This window comes from Cydia pomonella, chromosome 11, assembly GCF_033807575.1.
Source record: "Cydia pomonella isolate Wapato2018A chromosome 11, ilCydPomo1, whole genome shotgun sequence".
Lineage (NCBI taxonomy): Eukaryota > Metazoa > Arthropoda > Insecta > Lepidoptera > Tortricidae > Cydia > Cydia pomonella.
Genome location: NC_084713.1, coordinates 12,819,802 through 12,839,717, shown reverse-complemented (window position 1 = coordinate 12,839,717; position 19,916 = coordinate 12,819,802). Strand labels below are relative to the sequence as shown.

General features: G+C 36.4%; 1 protein-coding gene and 1 long non-coding RNA gene across 2 annotated transcripts in view; one reads left to right on the top strand and one right to left on the bottom strand.

The window, feature by feature from the left end:
- LOC133522882 (uncharacterized) overlaps positions 1–19,916 on the bottom strand; it is a 212,076-nt gene that overhangs the window by 166,431 nt on the left and 25,729 nt on the right. The window lies entirely within an intron of this gene.
- LOC133522861 (prominin-1-A) overlaps positions 1–19,916 on the top strand; it is a 37,530-nt gene that overhangs the window by 15,601 nt on the left and 2,013 nt on the right. Inside the window, exons 4-16 of the mRNA XM_061858323.1 lie at positions 3,653–3,840; positions 4,106–4,201; positions 4,555–4,757; positions 5,121–5,256; positions 6,763–6,933; positions 7,277–7,376; positions 7,719–7,800; positions 8,457–8,620; positions 9,493–9,714; positions 10,662–10,777; positions 11,128–11,318; positions 11,689–11,847; positions 18,843–18,982. Coding sequence (XP_061714307.1) covers positions 3,653–3,840; positions 4,106–4,201; positions 4,555–4,757; positions 5,121–5,256; positions 6,763–6,933; positions 7,277–7,376; positions 7,719–7,800; positions 8,457–8,620; positions 9,493–9,714; positions 10,662–10,777; positions 11,128–11,318; positions 11,689–11,847; positions 18,843–18,982 — 1,968 coding nt within the window. The remainder of the gene's footprint in view (positions 1–3,652; positions 3,841–4,105; positions 4,202–4,554; positions 4,758–5,120; positions 5,257–6,762; positions 6,934–7,276; positions 7,377–7,718; positions 7,801–8,456; positions 8,621–9,492; positions 9,715–10,661; positions 10,778–11,127; positions 11,319–11,688; positions 11,848–18,842; positions 18,983–19,916) is intronic.

Here is a 19,916-nt window from a genome sequence, read left to right as displayed (position 1 = left end):
ACCCGAATGAAGTCCATCCAGGTTCTTATGATGGAGTCAGGAGTTGGTCACCAGAACTCCTAATCTACTCATTATAATTCCATCGTGCTTGGGCTCAAAAGATTTGCCCTGACGAACACCATCGATCTAGATGAGGTCCAGGGTCTCATGACGGAGTCAGGAGTTGGTCACCAGAACTCCCCAGAACTCCTAATCTACTCATCATAACTCAATCGAGTTTGGGCTCAATAGATTTACCCTGATGAGCACCATCAATCTAGATGAAGTCCAGGGTCTCATGATGGAGTCAGGAGTAGGTCACTAGAACTCCTAATCTACTCATTATAATCCCATCGTGTTTGGGCTCAAAAGATTTGCCCTGACGAACACCATCGATCTAGATGAGGTCCAGGGTCTCATGATGGAGTCAGGAGTTGGTCACCAGAACTCCTAATCTACTCATTATAATTCCATCGTGTTTGGGCTCAATAGATTTGCCCTCACGAGCACCATCAATCTAGATGATGTTCAGGGTCTCATGATGGAGTCAGGAGTTGGTCACTAGAACTCCTAATCTACTCATTATAATTCCATCGTGTTTGGGCTCAAAAGATTTGCCCTGACGAGTACCATCGATCTAGATGAAGTCCAGGGTCTCATGATGGAGTCAGGAGTTGTTCACCAGAACTCGTAATCTATTTATCATAACTCCATCGTGTTTGGGCTCAATAGATTTACCCCGACAAGCACCATCAAATTACCATTATGATGAATAGATTAGGAGTTCTGGTGACCAACTCTTGAGTCCATCATGAGACCCTCGACTTAATCTAGATCGATGGTACTCGTCAGGGCAAATCTTTTGAGCCCAAACACGATGGAGTTATGATGAATAGACTAGGAGTTCTGGTGACCAACTCCTGAGTCCATCATGAGACCCTGGACCTGATCTAGATTGATGGTGCTCGTCAGGGCAACTCTATTGAGCCCAAACACGATGGAGTTATGATGAGTAGATTAGGAGTTCTGGTGACCAACTCCTGACTCCATCATGAGACCCTGGACCTCATCTAGGTCGATGGTGCTCGTCATGGCAAATCTATTGAGCCCAAACACGATGGAATTATAATGAGTAGATTAGGAGTTCTGGTGACCAACTCCTGACTCCATCATGAGACCCTGGACTTCATCTAGATCGATGGTACTCGTCAGGGCAAATCTTTTGAGCCCAAACACGATGGAATTATAATGAGTAGATTAGGAGTTCTAGTGACCAACTCCTGACTCCATCATGAGAACCTGAACATCATCTAGATTGATGGTGCTCGTGAGGGCAAATCTATTGAGCCCAAACACGATGGAATTATAATGAGTAGATTAGGAGTTCTGGTGACCAACTCCTGACTCCATCATGAGACCCTGGACCTCATCTAGATCGATGGTGTTCGTCAGGGCAAATCTTTTGAGCCCAAACACGATGGGATTATAATGAGTAGATTAGGAGTTCTGGTGACCAACTCCTGACTCCATCATGAGAACTTGGACTTCATCCGGGTCAAAAATAATAATGCAAATGCAAACCCTAACGTAATTTCAAGTAAAAATGCGTTTTTCAGAAAATCGCAGCCAAATAACACTAGACCCTACTCATAGTGTTGTGTTCCTGCCGGTGAGTAAGGTTGCCAGAGCTCAACGAGGGGCGGGAGGGGGTTAGAGTCGGCAACGCGCATGTAACTCCTCTGGAGTTGCAGGCGTACATAGGCTACGGATACTGCTTACCGTCAGGCGGGCCGTAAGCTTGTTTGCCACCGACGTAGTATTAAAAAAAGGACCACTGAAAATCCATCAATAAGCGAGAGTCTGTTAAGCATAGTGTAAAAAAAGAACTTTTATTAAGATTTTCTAATCGCAGTATATAGCACTTCTCGGAACTCCGTAGCTGATTACGATCGCAACGAATGCCTGACAATCGAGCACAGGTCCGTCCTCTAAGCGCGCTCCGCGCGGACTGAGAGCGGGGCGTCGCTGCTGCGTGATTTATACGTGTTTTAAAAAAATATAAATTTACGGCAATGTAGGTCCCATAGTTATGATTTTTTTTTATAGGTTAACATAAAGTTACAGTTTGCTATAATATTATTTTTAAAGCAAAATATGCGTACAATTTGCGGAAAAAAAATATAATAAAACCCTGTTTTCGCCAAAAAAAATGAAGAAAACTCGGAAGGTATTTAATCAGATTTTTCAAATGAATCTTCGATTGTTAATCATTCCAGCCCCTCGTACGAGATATGTTGAATCAAATTGTAGTCATTCATGTACCAAATGATTCTTGTTTACAGCAAAATTGAGAACCGAAACGCCACATCTCACTGCAAAATTTGGAAAAGGCTCCCAAAAAAACTCATTTAAAAAGAGGTTTAAAAGAGAAAATGAAAATTTGAACTGTTGGAGCCGCTAGTTTAGGAAACGATTATTTAAGTACGTTACCAGTTTTTGAATAAATACTAATAGTTACGTCGTAATCTTGAATGAAAAAGGAAGCATTTTACAAAATACGCTCGTCTGTAGGAATAAGGACTCTTAAAGAGAGGAAAAATATTGACTGGATGTAAAATAAATATGAGCACGTTATCAACATTTAAATTAATCGACTACGAGCCAGCACCAATAACACAATCTGCTGAATAAATGACTAGTGAAATTTGTACCTCTATGTGAGGGTGCATTATATTACCCTCCTTCAGATGCAGTTGGGTAAAAAGGAGGAAGTTCCCAATTCGGTGTATGACTTGTATAATGTTTGTTAGAACTTTTTTTGTTTCAAAGTAAATACTTACAGATTGGTCCCATTTTTGTCATAATCTAATTCAGATTATGGGATCCATGAAGGAACACCTCAAATCTTATAAGCATACATATAGTGATTTTTGTATTTTGATCCTTAAATTAAGCATTTACATTTATAACAGTGACATTTGATGAAGTGGAACTGCTGATGAAGACCAGAATAGAACACCTACGTTCTGTGAAGTTTGTTCAGTGTCTGTTATATTCAGTATCGTTGTGAAAACAAATCTGAATAACTATATAAAAAAGGAGGCTGTAGTTTATAATGTTTGAAAAAATACCTCTTTTTTACAAGCTTTTATTTAACTTGCCCTGTTAGTATGTATGTATCTTAGTGTGGGTTAAATCTATGAAGCTAAATTTTACCCAGCTCCGGATCTCTGATTGAGCTGAAACTTTGCATACATCTATAAGTCGGGTGACAATGCAATATCATGGCACCATCAAGCTGATCTGATATGGAGACAGGAGGTGGCTATAGGAACTTTGTAATGAAACAACGCAACCTAGTTGTCTTTGAGGTTTTTAGAACTAATACTCATCGAGAGTATTAGTTACCTGTGGTAAGAAAAGTACAGTCAGCAATATAAGCTTGTACCAGAAATGATTCTTTTTCCAAAAACTTATTCTAAATTTTATCAACAATTACTTTCTAAGTAAATGGTTCCCTTATAAATAAGTCCATCTTTCAATAGGTACCTAAAATACGTACATGTATTATAGTTTAGTACAACAATTGTCAAGCGGAGTCCTTTGCTAAAGTAGGTATTGATTTATACTCTCTGTCGAAATCTGTGTTAGTGATCATCTCTTATAATTCCAGCGTATTCATATCAGGCATGACGCTGAGCAACGAGCAGGCTGCTGACGCTGCCGCTGACAGCCGAAACATAGTGAGCTGCGCGTGCGCGGACATAGCGACTTGGCTGGCGGCGTCGGCGCGCGAGCTACACCACACTCTGGTGCCGCCTATGGATACCGTAGTCCATGCTTATAGACAGGATTTGAGAAGTAAGTTTAATTTAACAGAGTCGAAATATTGACAACCAATAATCTCGGGCTACATATGAATAATGTAACTTATGCTTCGACACTTTGATTTAGAGCTAACATTGATTCAATTTTAGTAATCTAAACCTAATTCCTCACTTTTAAATTTTCTGGTAATGATTTACAAACCAATTCGAAATCGGTTGGATAGCGTTAACCAATAAAAATCGGGAATGGAAGCGTAAACATCAACAAGTTTATTCGTAACTGGATTCATTAATTTCAGACGTGGGCCCTCTCCTCGGGGAGCCGGTTCAACAAGCCATCGCGTCTGAGAGCGGTATCGACTTAGTGTTCGATTCGTTGGCTGACATCATCTCAGGTTGGGTTCGCTTTGATCTTTAAAGTGTGCTTTTGAACGGGGTTGAAAGAAATCTATGTCTGAATTGTTTATTTTCGGATTCAGCGGTTGATTTATAGATTCGAAGTGAAGACACGATATGCTTTACGTTAGTCGGTTTGATTATTTTATCAATAACCACGTTATTATTTTATTTATCCTTTCACTGGTTATTTGTTATTCCGCTGACGGAAATAACGGTCTCAAGTCCCAATAATAACAAACATGTTATGCATGGAAATAAACTTAAGCAATTTGAAAGATTTATTCATAAATTTATAGAATTGCGTACTGTATACCAAAAATTATTGACATATGAATACCAAATTTTTCAGAGAGCGAAGATATCGCTACAAAAATTGCTTCCCTCCGCGACGTCAGTATCAGGGCTGGAGCGCTGGCTTCCACCGCATCAGATCGAATAAGGGACTTAACCAAACAGCTGGATAACCTGAAGAAGCACTGCACTTCTAAAGACGCTCCACTCTGTGATACTATTAACACGAATTCGTTGGAGATACAACTAAAATTCGACTTGGTTTGTGTCTTTCGATTAAATTAGTAAAATTTAATTTAATGGTCAATGTATATGCAAGAAGATTCAAATTGTTATGCCTGTTAGGGATTGTAAATTTTGTCGCAAGAGGTTTAGGATATGGGAAAAGTGGTGTACTTTTATTTTAACAATGGAGAACTTTCAATGTAGCAGCATGGTTCCATTTTTATCATTTGTTAATATGCCCGTCACTTTCGCGTTTACATACTTGTTAGAACGTGACAGGCATGGTGACAAATGATAAAGAGCCGACCATCTTAGCCCTACTGGACCGTATTTGGAAGCAATGTTTGTACCTACTGAGAACTTAGTCCATACATATTCCTCTGTTTCTCTGTATTTCAGGTACTCCGTGAACAGCAGCTTCTCGAGCTGCGCACTTTAGGAGTGGAGAATCTGACTCGTGCCATATCAAACGCTCGGCAGGAGTTCAGAACGCTACCGCATGCTATATCCACGCAGACGACGCAAATCAGGGAAGGTAAGTTTGACGAAAACATGAGAGTAGTATCTGTATCAACACGTAAGACGCAAATTACACACCAGCTGTATAAAAACCCGGCCAAGTAAGAGTCGGATTTGCACCCCACCACACACAATTCTTAATAGAGAAGTATAGCACATTTTTGTATAAACGAACAAAAAGAAAAAACTTTTTCCCACTTCTAAATATTTTCCATTCTCCATGTTTTTTTTTTGTATGTGACACAATGAAAGACTAGGTTTAAAGGTTTTCCTTTTTTTTCTAAATTTGCAAAAGATTTTTTTTAAAGCGAATCCTTTATTATGATTTGTTATTCAAAGTCATTTGTTAAGATTCAGTTAGTGGAAAACGTTTTCTCCCAAAATGGAATTTCAGAAAAAGTACCGTTATTTCACTAGGAGCGCAAAGCTATTCTTCCCCTTTAACATCGTTTTTCTCCCCTTAACTCCGAATCACGCTTGCCCACTGTTATTGTGATACCTAGTTTAATATTTGTATGTTTATACGTAATATAGATAAAAAAAAACGTTTTCATCACACTTGCTCGAAAAATGTTTTATTTCATTTATGTGTACTGAAGGACAAAAGCTTATATTGTTCCCGCGGGAGTTATGGATTGTGAAAAAAAAGCTATAAATCCCTAGGGAGTTATAACTTTTTTTTATTGTCACTAATTCATACAGACCAAGTAGCGTAAATGAGTTTTACTTTTAAAACACTGCCGTTAATAATTTAATATGTTTGTTTATGTTTAAAAATATTTACATTGATTATTTTAATAGCCGTTTAAAATATTTTTTAGTCGTGAATGCCTTCGATGCCTAACCTGTCAATAAAGGACAATAAATATGGCGGACGAATGTTTGATTATGTAACCGTATTTAAGAATAATTCCGCTTAAAATTTAGTTTTTTCTTCGTAAGTGTGATGAACGTCCGGAGGTACAAATGCGGCTGCCGGGAATTACCACCCTCGCTTCCAAAATTTCACTTACCCCTTCTCGTTGCACAATGCACTATTTATATATGGGACCCTTAATTTTATATTCTACCTACGAACTTTTGCCCGCGACTTTGTCTACGAGGGTTGATAATGATGATGATGATGATGATTGATAAAACTATCCTATGCTCTTTCTCGGGCCTCGAACTATCTCCATAACAAATTTCATATAAATCAGTTCAGCAGTTTAAGCGTGAAAAGGTAACAGACAGACAGTTACTTTAGCATTTTTAATATAAGTATAGGGATTTTATTTACATTATATTACCTACTTGTAATTGGAGCGGCAATAGAAGCGGGTATGTATTCATATTGCAGCTGCAACGGTTGGTATTTAAATATATTACAGTCACCATAAATCACCATAAAATCATTATTTGTTGTTATAAATCACTGAAAAAAAAATCAAATACCACGGACAACGTAAGCAAAGCAATAAGGTTCGATTATCACCCTTCGAATGCGGATCCCTGAAAATGACATAATCAAAATTTGTTCCAGCAATTCTTCGCGACATTGAAGCAAAGAGACAGATATTACAAAGCGCCGTACGGATACTAAGTGACATGGTGCGCCATCTAACGGCGGGGCTCCACAGCGTCGTGAGGCAGTTTGATTCCGCGCTTGTCAGGATGCAAAAGTACGAGTTCTGGAGATGGACTATTTTGTTGGGTGAGCATGAGCTTGCTATATTGGAAAACTTGACACGTAATTTAACATTTTCCTCATAATAATTGAGTATGTAGGTACTAAATGCCCGAAAGAAAACTAAACACGTTAATGTTTTGCCGTGGCGTATTACCTACTAAAACAGTTTGAGACATTTCAAATTAAAGGAAACATGTCAAATAAAATTGTTACAATGAAGGATCGGTCATTTTAAATAAAACATCCAAGTGTATTATAGTATTACTAAAGTACACAGGCAGGCGTATGAGGTGTATCTTTTGCCTAAACTTTAAAAATACAGACGCCTAAAAATAAAAAATAGCAATAATTTCTCTTTGCATTTTAGCATGCGTGGTGACCGTAGGCTTCGTGATGATGCTCGTACTACTCGCTCTGATGTGCGGTTGCGGCAACAGTAAAGAGCTTGCTAAACGAACTTTACAAATGTAAGTTCTTAGTGACAATAATTATCACCCTTTCTATCAGTTTGACCACCACTTAATTCAATTAATATGAAGATCTGTAGGGCTAAGATGGTCGGCTCTTTATCATTTGTCGCCATGCCTGTCACGTTCTAACAAGTATGTAAGTGCGAAAGTGACAGGCATAGTGACAAGCGATAAAAATGGAACCATGCTGCCACTGCAGATACAGGATAATTATCAAGCAAATACGTTATAAAATGTATAAATATATTATGTAAATCGTCCTGCGAACAAATCACTTTTATTACCTACTATTTAGTTGCGCGAAAACTTGCCTTTTTAGAGTTGTGATGAATGTTTCAGATCGGCTGTCTGGATGTGCGCCGTGTCCCTTGTTTTATGGGGCGTGATATCCGCCATTTTTGTTATTGCGGGACATGCTGAGGTAAGACCCGCGTTGCGTAAGAGCGAGCTTGTGTTTTCAGGGTTTCCTTTATTTGAGGGGTTTAGGTGTACCTAATAATAATAAATGTTTCAATTAATTTCTTAAATTTTTACAATTTATGAATTATAACATGGGTACTTCAAAGTTTATTGTTGATTTCATGAAAAATACGTTTTAAATCATGTTTACGCAAATGGCGGTATGGAACAGACAGCACGATTGTTTCGAGGAAAATCCTAAAGGTGTAGTTTTGGTAATCTTGATGTAGAGTATGTATACCGTAAACAGCGCCAAAGATAAATAAGAAAAAAGTCGCAGCCCGCCCCTAGCGCCAAAGATAATAGATATGTCTTAATTTTATTTATGTATTTATACAAGGAATAAATGAACATTAGACTTTTATATACAGAGCTATTATAAACTTTATAATTTATGAATTTATCGTTACTCGTTGGATTTTAGTACCAGTTGAAATCACATCTTTCCATCGTAAAATATACATCTTAGTCATAATAGTCACAGTAGGCATATTAAATGAAAGAAAAACTAATTTTATTATATTGTAGGTACGAGTACTATATCCATTAACGAAGTTTAGATTACTTATTGATGATTTTCATGAAACTGCATATAATTATATTATGACTAATTTCCAGGTTTTTGTGTGTCGCGCTCTTTGGGACACGCCGCAATACCAAACTTTATCAGCACTCCTGGACCGACCCTCGCCTTTGCTTACTGATAAAAAAGGAATTTTCGATGCGTTATTCTCGGATCTCGAGAATGTTACTATTGATGTGTCCGTGAAAGATGTCCTTAGGTACGTAGTGTTGTTGTACTCCTTTGTACTCATTAATGGCATTCCCATGCGAACTTTCAACCTCATTTTCATCCACTAAAGGAATAAAAGGTATCCTATACAACATCAACGCCGCCGCCTGTATATGTCAATTAATCTCCTTGATAAAATGAGTACCTAACGGATTAAACGTTATAATCCCGAGCGAACGTCAATCATAAAATGAATACCTACCCAAACGGCGTGACCATAGTGTTGTTGTACCTATCTAGTTAATTTAATATTGTTTAGCCCTAGACGTAAAACGTCCCAGATCTTTAATAGTCTAGTCGTAGGTACCCATATACATGTATGTCAACCTGTGTCAACCTGAAAATAAATGATCTTTTCATTTCTCATGCTCTGAAAGTGGGTCGTTGTTATTCTAAAAAGTATGCAGAAAATGATACGTTACGCCAAACGACCTCGACAAAAATGGGTGCCTTTCGTCCCTTGGTTAACAACTATTTCATTTCTCATGCTCTGAAAGTGGACCATTGTTGTTCTATGAAGTGACACTGAGCATTAACATTCCAAGTACGTTTTTTTTTATACGATAAGCAATTAAAATTTTAATTTAAATAGATTTGATGGACATTTTCCATCCTGATATTTAACTCCCCATTCCATAAATAACGATACTTTGACTTAAATTGTTAATTGAGAGTACCATTATGAAGTTCTTTAATCATGATTCAAATATCATTTTGATACCAGTGTACGTTCGAATTGGCCTAAAAGTTCTGTTTGTAGATAAATTACCAACTTTTCTTTGTTTTATTATTAGACTTATTTTCGCAAAGTTCTTTATAATCGTAACATAATATTTTTTCCTGTTTGTTTGATATTTATAGGGATTGCGAAAAGGACCGGCCGGCGTATATAGTGTTTCAATTGGACAAAGTTTTGGACGTCAATAAAGAGACGTCATATTTTGAATGGGACCAACTGCAGATGGACTTAGAAGGTCTGACGTCATCCATTGATGTCAGGTTCTTGAAAACAATTTCTGTCAATTTTAACAAACTGCTGAATAGGATTTTGCAGGTGTCTGATGTAAATTTATCGAAATACAGGTATGGTTTATATTGTATGTCCCAATTCTAATACTCGTACAAGCTTAGACAATAACACCACACAAGTTTGTTCTATGGGCTATTACGTAAAGCGCATAAATTATGGATTGTGTTAGCGATTTACCTACCCATTCTTAAGTGTGTTTTATGTTTTATGTTTGAATATTGTACAAATATGAGCCTATTTGGCTTGAAATAAATAATTTTTTTTTTTTTTTTTTTTTAATTTAAACATTTTGTTAACGCTAAGTGAAAGCCGCGGTGCAGTGCGTGCTTAAGCTTTTGTCCTAATTGAACGGCAAAAGCGATGCGATGACTGGGCGAATCAACTTTTAGACCGACACTTTTCACATCTCTGACGTGACGTTTTAGGCCTATCAGAGAGCAAATCGTGTTTAACATATAACGTAAAATGATGTAAAAGTAATATATTATTTATAAGAATTGTAAGCGTAATTATAGATTGAAGTTTAAATGTCGTAACATATAAGTGTTGGTCTAAAAGTTGATATGCCCGACAACGAGTAGGTATAAGAATACATTTATGTACATAAATTTATCTTTCCGACTACGAAAAGTAAAAGACAGATTTTGTAAACTTCAGACGTAAAAACGGTACGCAAGAAGAAGTAAACAGAAACCTTTTCGAGACATAATTATTAAATCCTTACCAAAGTCTCAGAATTTTTTCTCAGAAGCTATTTCAACAAAGTTAAAATCCTCTTCTCACAAACGTAGTTATTTGTACCCAATTTACAAATTTTTAGAGATGAAATCTCGTTAAAAGAGTATTTGCTTAATAACAGCAAGAAAATCTTTAACTTTCAATTCAAGTATTACGATATAAATACCTTAGGAAAACTTTGAATTGATTACCCAAGAGGCTGTGAGATACACAATTTTCTTTTGACTAATGAGTTTTCAAATTAGATTTGTTTGAATTTTAGGATGGAATACAACGGGCCGGTTGTTGGCAAAGATTTGCCCTCTTTAGTGGATCAGTTGGAGAACATTGGAGCACAAATATCGGACTTGACGACAGCTGGTAGATTAGAAACTTTGGGTAACTGCATATTGTATAATGTTAACAAGTTTGTCAGGGACGGGTAACGTCCCAAGTAAGTAGACTCGTGATTCGCTTGCTCTCATGCATTTACGATTGATAAGATGCAACACGATTATTTTCATGAGTGTCACCTGTCATCCCATCTGCACGTTTATGTTAATGTGTGTGTGTCCGTGTGAGCATGTGTGAGGTTCGTGAAATCTTGCTCATTACCTACTTAACAAAATTGTTTTTTTTTTAATTGCACTGATTTTTTAAAATCTTTTATTTTATTCAATTTATAATTCTTACTAAAACATTAACCCTGATCCATTCCCCGTGAAATATATTGACTTCCTTTATTTCAGCAACAAGAACAAAACGGTTGCACATCACGAATGTAAAACCACTAGAACAGCTCCGAGCGGACGTGGTGTATAAACTGACAGAGCTGGAGCTTCAGCTGTTGCCGTTTAGGAGAAAGCTGAACATATCACTGAGCCACATCTATACTGCGCAATACTATATCGACAATCAGGGAGAAACCATTGCTCATAAGGTAGGTAATCAATAAATGTCGGCGAAACTAAGTATTAAAATGGGTTTTAATCCCAAGGGATTTAGGGATAGCCAAGGCTCTTCATGACTTTCTTCAAGCTTAAGTATAAATAGGCCAGGAGTACTGTTTGTTAAGAAAAGTATCGTTAGAAAATATCGAAACAAATCTAATTACATATAATCTATGACAGAATCATGTACAATGTACTTCCTCTCGTCCACAAATGACCAAGAATGACTCAGAAGGAAGTCTCATGCGCATACTATTTCACCTATTATAATGACCAGTTTGACGTTTGTAATAAGTGTTAATTGGATATACTAAGTAACAAGATAATCAAGATAATCACAAAAGCCTTTTTCCGTTTCAGAAAGTAGCAATGTACGTATCTCGGTTGGTTTCCCATGTGGCCGGGTGGCGAACCCATGCGCTTACAGCAGCCGGAAAGCACGCGGCGCGTTGCCGACCCCTTTTCACCGTCTACGAAGCCGCTAGGTCTTTGCTCTGTACTAGATACATCGGGTCTTTGGTAAGAACATATCTTTGTCGAATACATCTCGTCACTTTTTCTCTCTTTTTTCATACTATAGATTGCCCAGAACTGCTTGCTAAGGTTAACTTTGCCGTTCCTTCGAGATTGCCGCGCCCTGGTGTGTACAAGCTGTTCAAAGATAGGCTAAGAAAATCTAACTTGGGGCGCAACTCGCCGCTATCTAGGTTTTATCAAACTTACAACCATCTCCCGAACTCCTTGGAGGCAGATATACTTAGTGACAGCTTTATAGATTTTAAAAGAAAAGTGCTGAAGCATTTCAGCTCCCAGGACTCCGAGAGACGGTAATGTGCATGCTAGGTTAGACTGCAACCTTTACATTTATATTGTATTGTATTTTCATCTCCTTCGTATTTTCGTTTTTAATGATATGTTAATTTGTCACTTTCTGTCGCAAAATGCAGATTAAGGTGGTTCGATTTTCATACAAAAAACAATCGCTATTTATTAATTAATTACACAATATTATTACATAAATAATTGCGCATCTGTCTACTTTCGAATATTCATTTGCGCTAAATTAATAGAAAAACTTTGTTTCATACAGAAATCATGCAATAATCAACGTTATATTTTGATAAATTTTACTCATGTGTGTGTGACAAATGTCGTGTACAAATACATTGCGGCGTTGCCACTCTATGCCTCGGACGGCCATCGGCGCGACGTTGCGATGTTTGACGCGTTTTTAGCTGACTCTGTCGACACTGACACTCAGTGTGACCAGGCGTACGATAATTGTCGTACATGTACGATAATTTGGGCCCCGGTATGACGTAATGTTCCAAAGAGCATTATCGTACACTAAAGTACTATAATTTCAGCCCTTGTATGATGCCACCTTAAAAGTCTAGTAATTTGAAGCAAAATATGACACTTTCTCTCAGAAATAGGCTAAAATTAGTATCTTTTGGGTGTTCGGCTCAGGCGGCGGTAAGTTTAAAATTTAAAATGTCTCAATTGCCTGTATACCGTTTGAGTCTATCCCAAAAATACACAAACATAAACAGATTTTTTGTGCAATTTAGACGAAAATTGTCTTTTTTTTTATTATTAATTGGAAATTTAAGCTTATTTTGCTAGACATTTTTAGGGGCTGCCTTTTTGATTGGCGTACGATATTTTTTTCAACGGTACAATAATATTGACACTCAAGTACGATAATTCTCTTCCGCTCACCTGGTAACACTGCTGAAACTTGACAGGACCTGGGGGCCTACCGCGAATACCGAAACGAAATTCGCAAATTGCGGGGATCTTTGTCTTTTACTCTCACTAAGACGTAATTAGAGTGACAGAGAAAAATGCCCGAAATTGACGAATTTCGATTTTCCCGGTAGCCGCCCTGGTGCTTGAGGTACTTGATAGAAAACAACGCTGCCGCATGTTCTGAATTGTGATTTTATGTGTTTTTGGATTGAAAATGATAGCAACGTCTTAATCAAGTTACAAAAATCATCGATATTCTGGTCCGCGAAAAACCAGGAAAAGTGTAACTGTAATTGGGGTCTACAAAAATGACCAATTCATAGAAAGTATGACCTAGAAACTAGTTCACTTTTATAAAACTCAATTTTGCCCGAGATTGTACTTAGGCGAACCTAAGGGAGCTAAGTGTATTGATCTTGAATAATTAGTTGGCTAATATATGACTCCAACATGATATGGACATTTACATCATAACTATTATACCTAGTTGGTTACTAAGTTATGTTACTCGATTTCTTTCTTTCTTCCTAGCGTTGTCCCAGAATATTGCCACGGCTCAATGGAGCCTGGGGTCCGCTTTGACAACTAATCCCAAGATTTGGCGTAGGCACTAGTTTTTACGAAAGCCACTGCCATCTGACCTTCCAACCCAGAGGGTAAAACTAAGCCTTGTTGGGATTAGTCCAGTTTCCTCACGATGTTTTCCTTCACCGAAAAGCGACTGGTAAATATCAAATGATATCTGTTCTGAAGTTCTGTTACTCGATTTGCAACCTCTTTATTTCCGTTAAAACAAATGCTACCGAAAAAATAAAAAATGACATATTGTAGTGGATTTGTGAGCTATAATTATATACCACACATAACGCTTATCTCGTCGTATCTATAATGAATTGGGGCCTAAAAGAGAATCGTATTCAAATTTTTTGAAACGCTTGTGTACTTTCTATATTAACTAAAAGTTGCCTTAAAATTCAGCTTTTATACTAAAAACGGCTTTAAATATGTTAAATTAACAAAATATATTTTGACAGATGCTTTCGCGCCCAAAACGCTCTTTGAAAATTGTGTGACGTCACAGTTTATGGTTTGACACATAACTACATACACACGTAGAAGATACGAACTGTCAACTGATATTTGTCATTTGTTGTTAATCGCCTAACTGTCAACAGTGTCAATCCGAGAGTTGTGACGTCATCAGAATCTTCAATGACGTTTCGAGTTTGGTCACGTGACGTGTGCCAAAAGATATTTTAAATTCAATATTTACAAAAATATGGTCATTACAGGTCCCCTAAAAGTAGTTTAACATGTTCTTATAATCCAAAAGAATTTATTGGGATACAATTATGCCCTAAGATTGTAGATGGAAGCAACCCTATTGCGTTGCACAAATTTGGGCACCCGCCAAACATGATTTTGGGTGTGTCACACTCAGGGCTAACATAGATTCATTTCTGTGAAAAAGGTGTGAAAACCGGAAACTGAAAACCGTTCTCGAACCAATAGTGAAGCCCTTAAGCCACACCCTATTTCAAAACCAGCCATGGATCTTTGAACAGGACTCAGCTCCTGCACATAAGGCAAGAACAACTCAAGCCTGGTTTCGAAGGAACAAAATTGACTTTATTGCCCACGAAGACTGGCCGTCCTCCAGCCCGGACCTTAACCCCCTGGATTATGCCATATAGCAGGTTATTGAGGAGAAAGCCTGTGCTAAACCCCACACAAATCTTAACTCCCTCAAGCGGGCCATAGTTAAGACAGTGACGGAATTAGACATGACAATCGTGCGTGCCGCTATTGATGACTGGCCTCGTCGTTTGAGGGCCTGTGTCAAAGCCAGAGGAGGCGATTTTGAATGATATTGTCATATGTAATTCCTGATTTTGTGTTCTTCATTTTAATATATACTTTATTAAACTTTCGTTGGTATATTTTATGTAGATAAAGATTATTGCAGTAACAGAATTTAATAACCAACTAGGTAGAAAACAATGCAATACATAAACACATAAATTGGATATGATGTGATCCGTTGAATGAAATTGACAATAAATAAAATAAATAAATAATTTTCTATCTCTAGGCATTACACAAACATGGTAAATATCTCATTTCTTTTTATAATGGTTATAAATAGAAGGCCATGCAATTTTGTAACTCACTTTAATTTAATTTAATGTATCGTAAAAAAATGTTTTAATTCTACTGTAAAATAGTACCTACTTTTTTAAAGGCTGGGCAGTAAGGGATTGCTTTAATTTTAGAACAAAACAGCGTTTTTTTTTGAAAAAAATACCGGAAAATCTGACTTACAAGTTTGGACTTTCTTAGGTTCATTCTACTTAGAATCTTCTCCACCCTAGCATTAAAAAAAGATATCCTAAAATATCCATACCATTACGTCACATTTTAGTATGCAAGAAAGTTCAGTGTAAAACTAAAATTTCAATACAAATTTTCGGGTTTTTATAGCACGAGGATTGATTATGCTAGTGATTCTGAGTTGGAAGAACCCAAAAATATCATGATGTGTGAGAATCAGATTTTTAATATTTTTATGGAAAAACGCTCATATTTCTCATAAAATAATTTATTAATAATAGGTACTTGATAATACTAATAAGAAAAAAAAAATTAATGAGTCTCGAACCCACATCCTCTTGCATGTATTTCCACGTACATACCGCAACGCTATTGAAGCCTACTCACGCTGTGCCAAATTGTCTACTACAAGGATTCCAGTATGACTGTTTGAATGTGTGAGTGATACTTAGAAATAGAGTCAAGAAACATTCTGTCGACATTAAGGGGTAGTTTTTGTACAATGAAGTGTTCAATGTTTGTTTTAATAGTTCAATATTTATTTAAAGAGTGCGCTAAACATAATTTACAGTATAGAAATACCAAGACTACTCCACAAAAAAATTAAAACTCAAATTTTGCAATTGTGGCGCCATCTAGTGAGGTTTAAGCTTTGGGTAACCTAGTCGAACCACCTTAATTAATTCAATTAACATAATTTCCTGCTAAGTATTCTTTTGAAGTTTGTTAAAATTTTAGTTAAATTTTATTTATTAATAGCTTAAGTCTAAATGTCTTACTGTACTTATATTGTTTATCCTAAGATACTGGAATAAGCTGTGGTTACCTATAATTGGACAAACATCTACCCTTAATGTTATGTAAGCTACAGATTATTTTTTCTCTGATGTATTGTCTGTTGGTGATCCTAAAAAAATAAAAAAAAAATAAAAAAAAAATAAAAAAAAAATCATGTAAACTGTTGCCAAGACGAGACTGTCAAAAAGTTAGGTATCAGATCTCATGAAGAGCCAAGCTTCTAACTCTACGAGCCCTAACTTCACTAACTCTACACCTTAGTCAAAATATGTGGCTTGGCAGTTTCGCTACCGCCACATGGGCGTAAGGTGAAAAAAGTATTCACTATAATTTTTGTATTATTATACAATACTTATTGTAGTGATGAAACGCGCAAGCCACATATTTTAACTAAGTTTGTGAAGTTAGGGCTTGTAGAGTTAGAAGCTTGGCTCTACATGAGATCTGATAACTTTTTAACAGTGCGAGCCATATGGTCTCGTCTTGGCAACATTTTACATGAAAATGTTTTTGAAGGGATTTCACTTTTTTTATAAGTTACTTATAACAATCTTCCATCCCATAATTTAAAGGGTTGGAGGTGATTTACTATTAAAAATCTTGAAATACTATCTGGGGGCATATTTTATACCATTTGCTTTTATTACTGATTCCTCATACAAACTTCAACCCCTTTTCCCCCTAACGCCCTTTTTCTCCCCCTTTTCAACCCCTTAGGGGCAAAAAAAATTAAGGTTATGAATTTTTTTGTTGTTTGTGTACTACTACTATCCTACGTACCAAATTTCAGCTTCATAGGACTTCAGGAAGTACCCTAAGGGTTTTGATGGTACCATCAGTGAGTGTTTTTTTTAGATATGAATAAAATCTAAAGTATGAGAGCCATGCAATTGATTTTTTTATGCTGAATAAGTCCACTATTGGCATTATAACCCTAGAATTTTGTTTATCTGGTATAATCCAAACCAAAGTTATGAGGGTTCAAAAAATACGACGAAGCGCTTCGAGAAAAGGTAGGAAGTGCTCTTGTGCTTCGCTTTGCTCGTCTTGGCGGAGGCACTACCGTGCCCCCAGATACTTTCCTTAATTAAGTATAACGTCAAACATGCACCAAAAAAATAACTTAACTGACAGGGACCATATTTCCGAATTATTATTTTGTTGCTGTCAAAAATATCTAGACAACTCGTGAGTACTGTAACATATACGTCGCCAATACGCAGAAAATGGTAATTAAAACTACGTTTTCGTTACGTGTATTTATTTGTACCTGCCTAACGAAGGTAACATGATTAAAATCAGTAACAATTTAGTATTGTTTATACATATAGATCGTGTCATTCACGAAGACGCGTGCCTTAACTCGTAATGTCATTTTATTAAAGGTTAGATTTGACAAATCTGCGCGTCAACGTGGATGACACGAACTGTACTTAGGTACCTGTTCAGAACTCTTATTATGAGATCAAATTCCATTGATAAAAATGCTGCTTTAATTTGTGTCTTATACACACTAATTTATATCGGTAGTTAGTATACTCTGTCCGTTTTTACTAAGATCAAGTACGCCATAGTAAATGTATGGCGAACTTGATCTCAGCCTCAAATAAAGTATTCCCAATCCAACATTTGAATTTCTGTTTTAATTCGCTGATCTCATTAAAACTCGTAGGTAAGCTTGCTTTGCAGATTTTAGCTTAGTCTAACTTATTTCTCTTTGGTGGAAACTGCAACTGAACACACGCTAAATGGTATGAAAGGCTTCAATATCTGAAACTAGGTTATTTGTATAAAGACTAAGTTAGACTGTGTTACTAGCATTTTATCGTTTTAACCTACATTTGACAAATAGGTACGAAACCGTTTATTCCGTATCCGTTTAACCGTTTATTCGTTATTTTCGTTTGAAAATACTTACCTATAACACCCTATAATCTGTTGTTTATCCGGCGTGCAGAGGATTAGTGACAATGACTTCACACATTTGTGTCATCGTAGCACAATGATTTGAACTAAATAACAAATGAAATAAGACTACTCGTACATTTTTGCTAAAATATATTTTTGGTAGTAAGATTAAATATTTCAAGTGCGTGACGGAAGCGGTTTTTTATCCAACACAAGGAATTGGCAAAAATAAAATAAATAGTTGGATCCTAGAAAATAACCATTCCAAGCTTAAGACAAAATTTTCATGCTGCCAGGCAGTACAACTCCTACTTTGTTTATCAAAACCGTATCAGTGTTACCTACGACGGCAATGTTGTCGTTAAGTCAATACAACTGGATTATAATTTGATATATAAAGTACCTGTAGGTTTCAGGGTAAAACAAACAATAACACTAGTATTCAATTTCTTCTAGAAACCAACTGTGCTACTATATTCCTAGCTGACAGGATAGAATAACAACAAAAAGTAGTTGATCAGTTTAATTGAGGGTTTCTTATTTTTTTTATAAGCATTTTATTGATAGTAATGAACAATAAAAGTTAAAAAGTTCCCCCCAAATTAAATTATGCCGACTACTACACTTATCTAAATTCCAATTCCAATAAAGACATTATCATACAAAAAATATTTGTTAATGACCTGCCATAAAATCTAAACAATCTTTCAAATTTTTTTTTTCAGCACGGTTGGTGGTTTTGCGGTCTCCTTTTAGGTGTAACTTGGTGCACATTCCTGACTCCACTCAGTGTGAAGCTGTGGCGAGCCTACGGACGGAAAATAAGGGCTCGGGATGCCCTGAACCTTACTACCTTGGGATCAGGGTATGTACAGTGAACTGAAAAATGGCATGGACATATTGTGAATGGAATTCATTCATTAAGTAGCCATGCACTTTTGTAACTTGGTGTTCGAAGGCCAAGGAAACAACGCTTCGAGTAGATCCTCTCAACACTTTATTCTTAATAACACACCTATTTTTTATGAGTTATGATTGCTCTGCCTGTTCCCCCCTACAAGCTATCATTTATTTTATTAGCGATAGGTAGTGATATAGTATTAACCTCACAGGTAAAACCAAGAGAAAAATGCTACTGCGAGTAAAGCCCCATTTAAAGGGATCAAGAATAATTTATTGTACTCTGTATATTGCATACAAGTTCTCAAGGGCTCAAGCATTTCTATAAAGGCAATTGAACACAGTTCTTTAAGACATGCTTAAAATATTCAACCTTTTCGTACCATATTTTCCATTAATTCTATTTTTTACGACTTTATTTATGTGTTCATTAGTCATTGGGGTTAATTTTTTGGAAACATCTACTCGGATGAAGTCGCGGGCGGAGGGTAGTTAAAATATTATTTTAAGAGATCCTTAATTATCAAAAATAGTTAGTTGTTATAAAACAGTTGAAAACTTTGTAAAAAAAAAAGAAAATTATTGAAAATTAAAAATGCCTTAATTGATGTAGATGCAAACTTTTTTTTAAATGCTCAAGTTACATTCGTTAAGCTCAAACGAAAATTTTACTGTTCTCCGACGTGAAGAGGATAATCATGTTTTCACGCATTGTTTTGCTTTCAATACTATTACTAAACATAATAAATATATAAATTTATTATTAAGAGCATTTATTTGTGTGATGTATACAGATATTTATTTCTGAGTCATGGGTGTTTTATGTGTAAATGAGTATGTATTTATCTATATATTTACGTATCTGTATCGTCGCTTAGTACCCTAGTAGCATGGCTTTG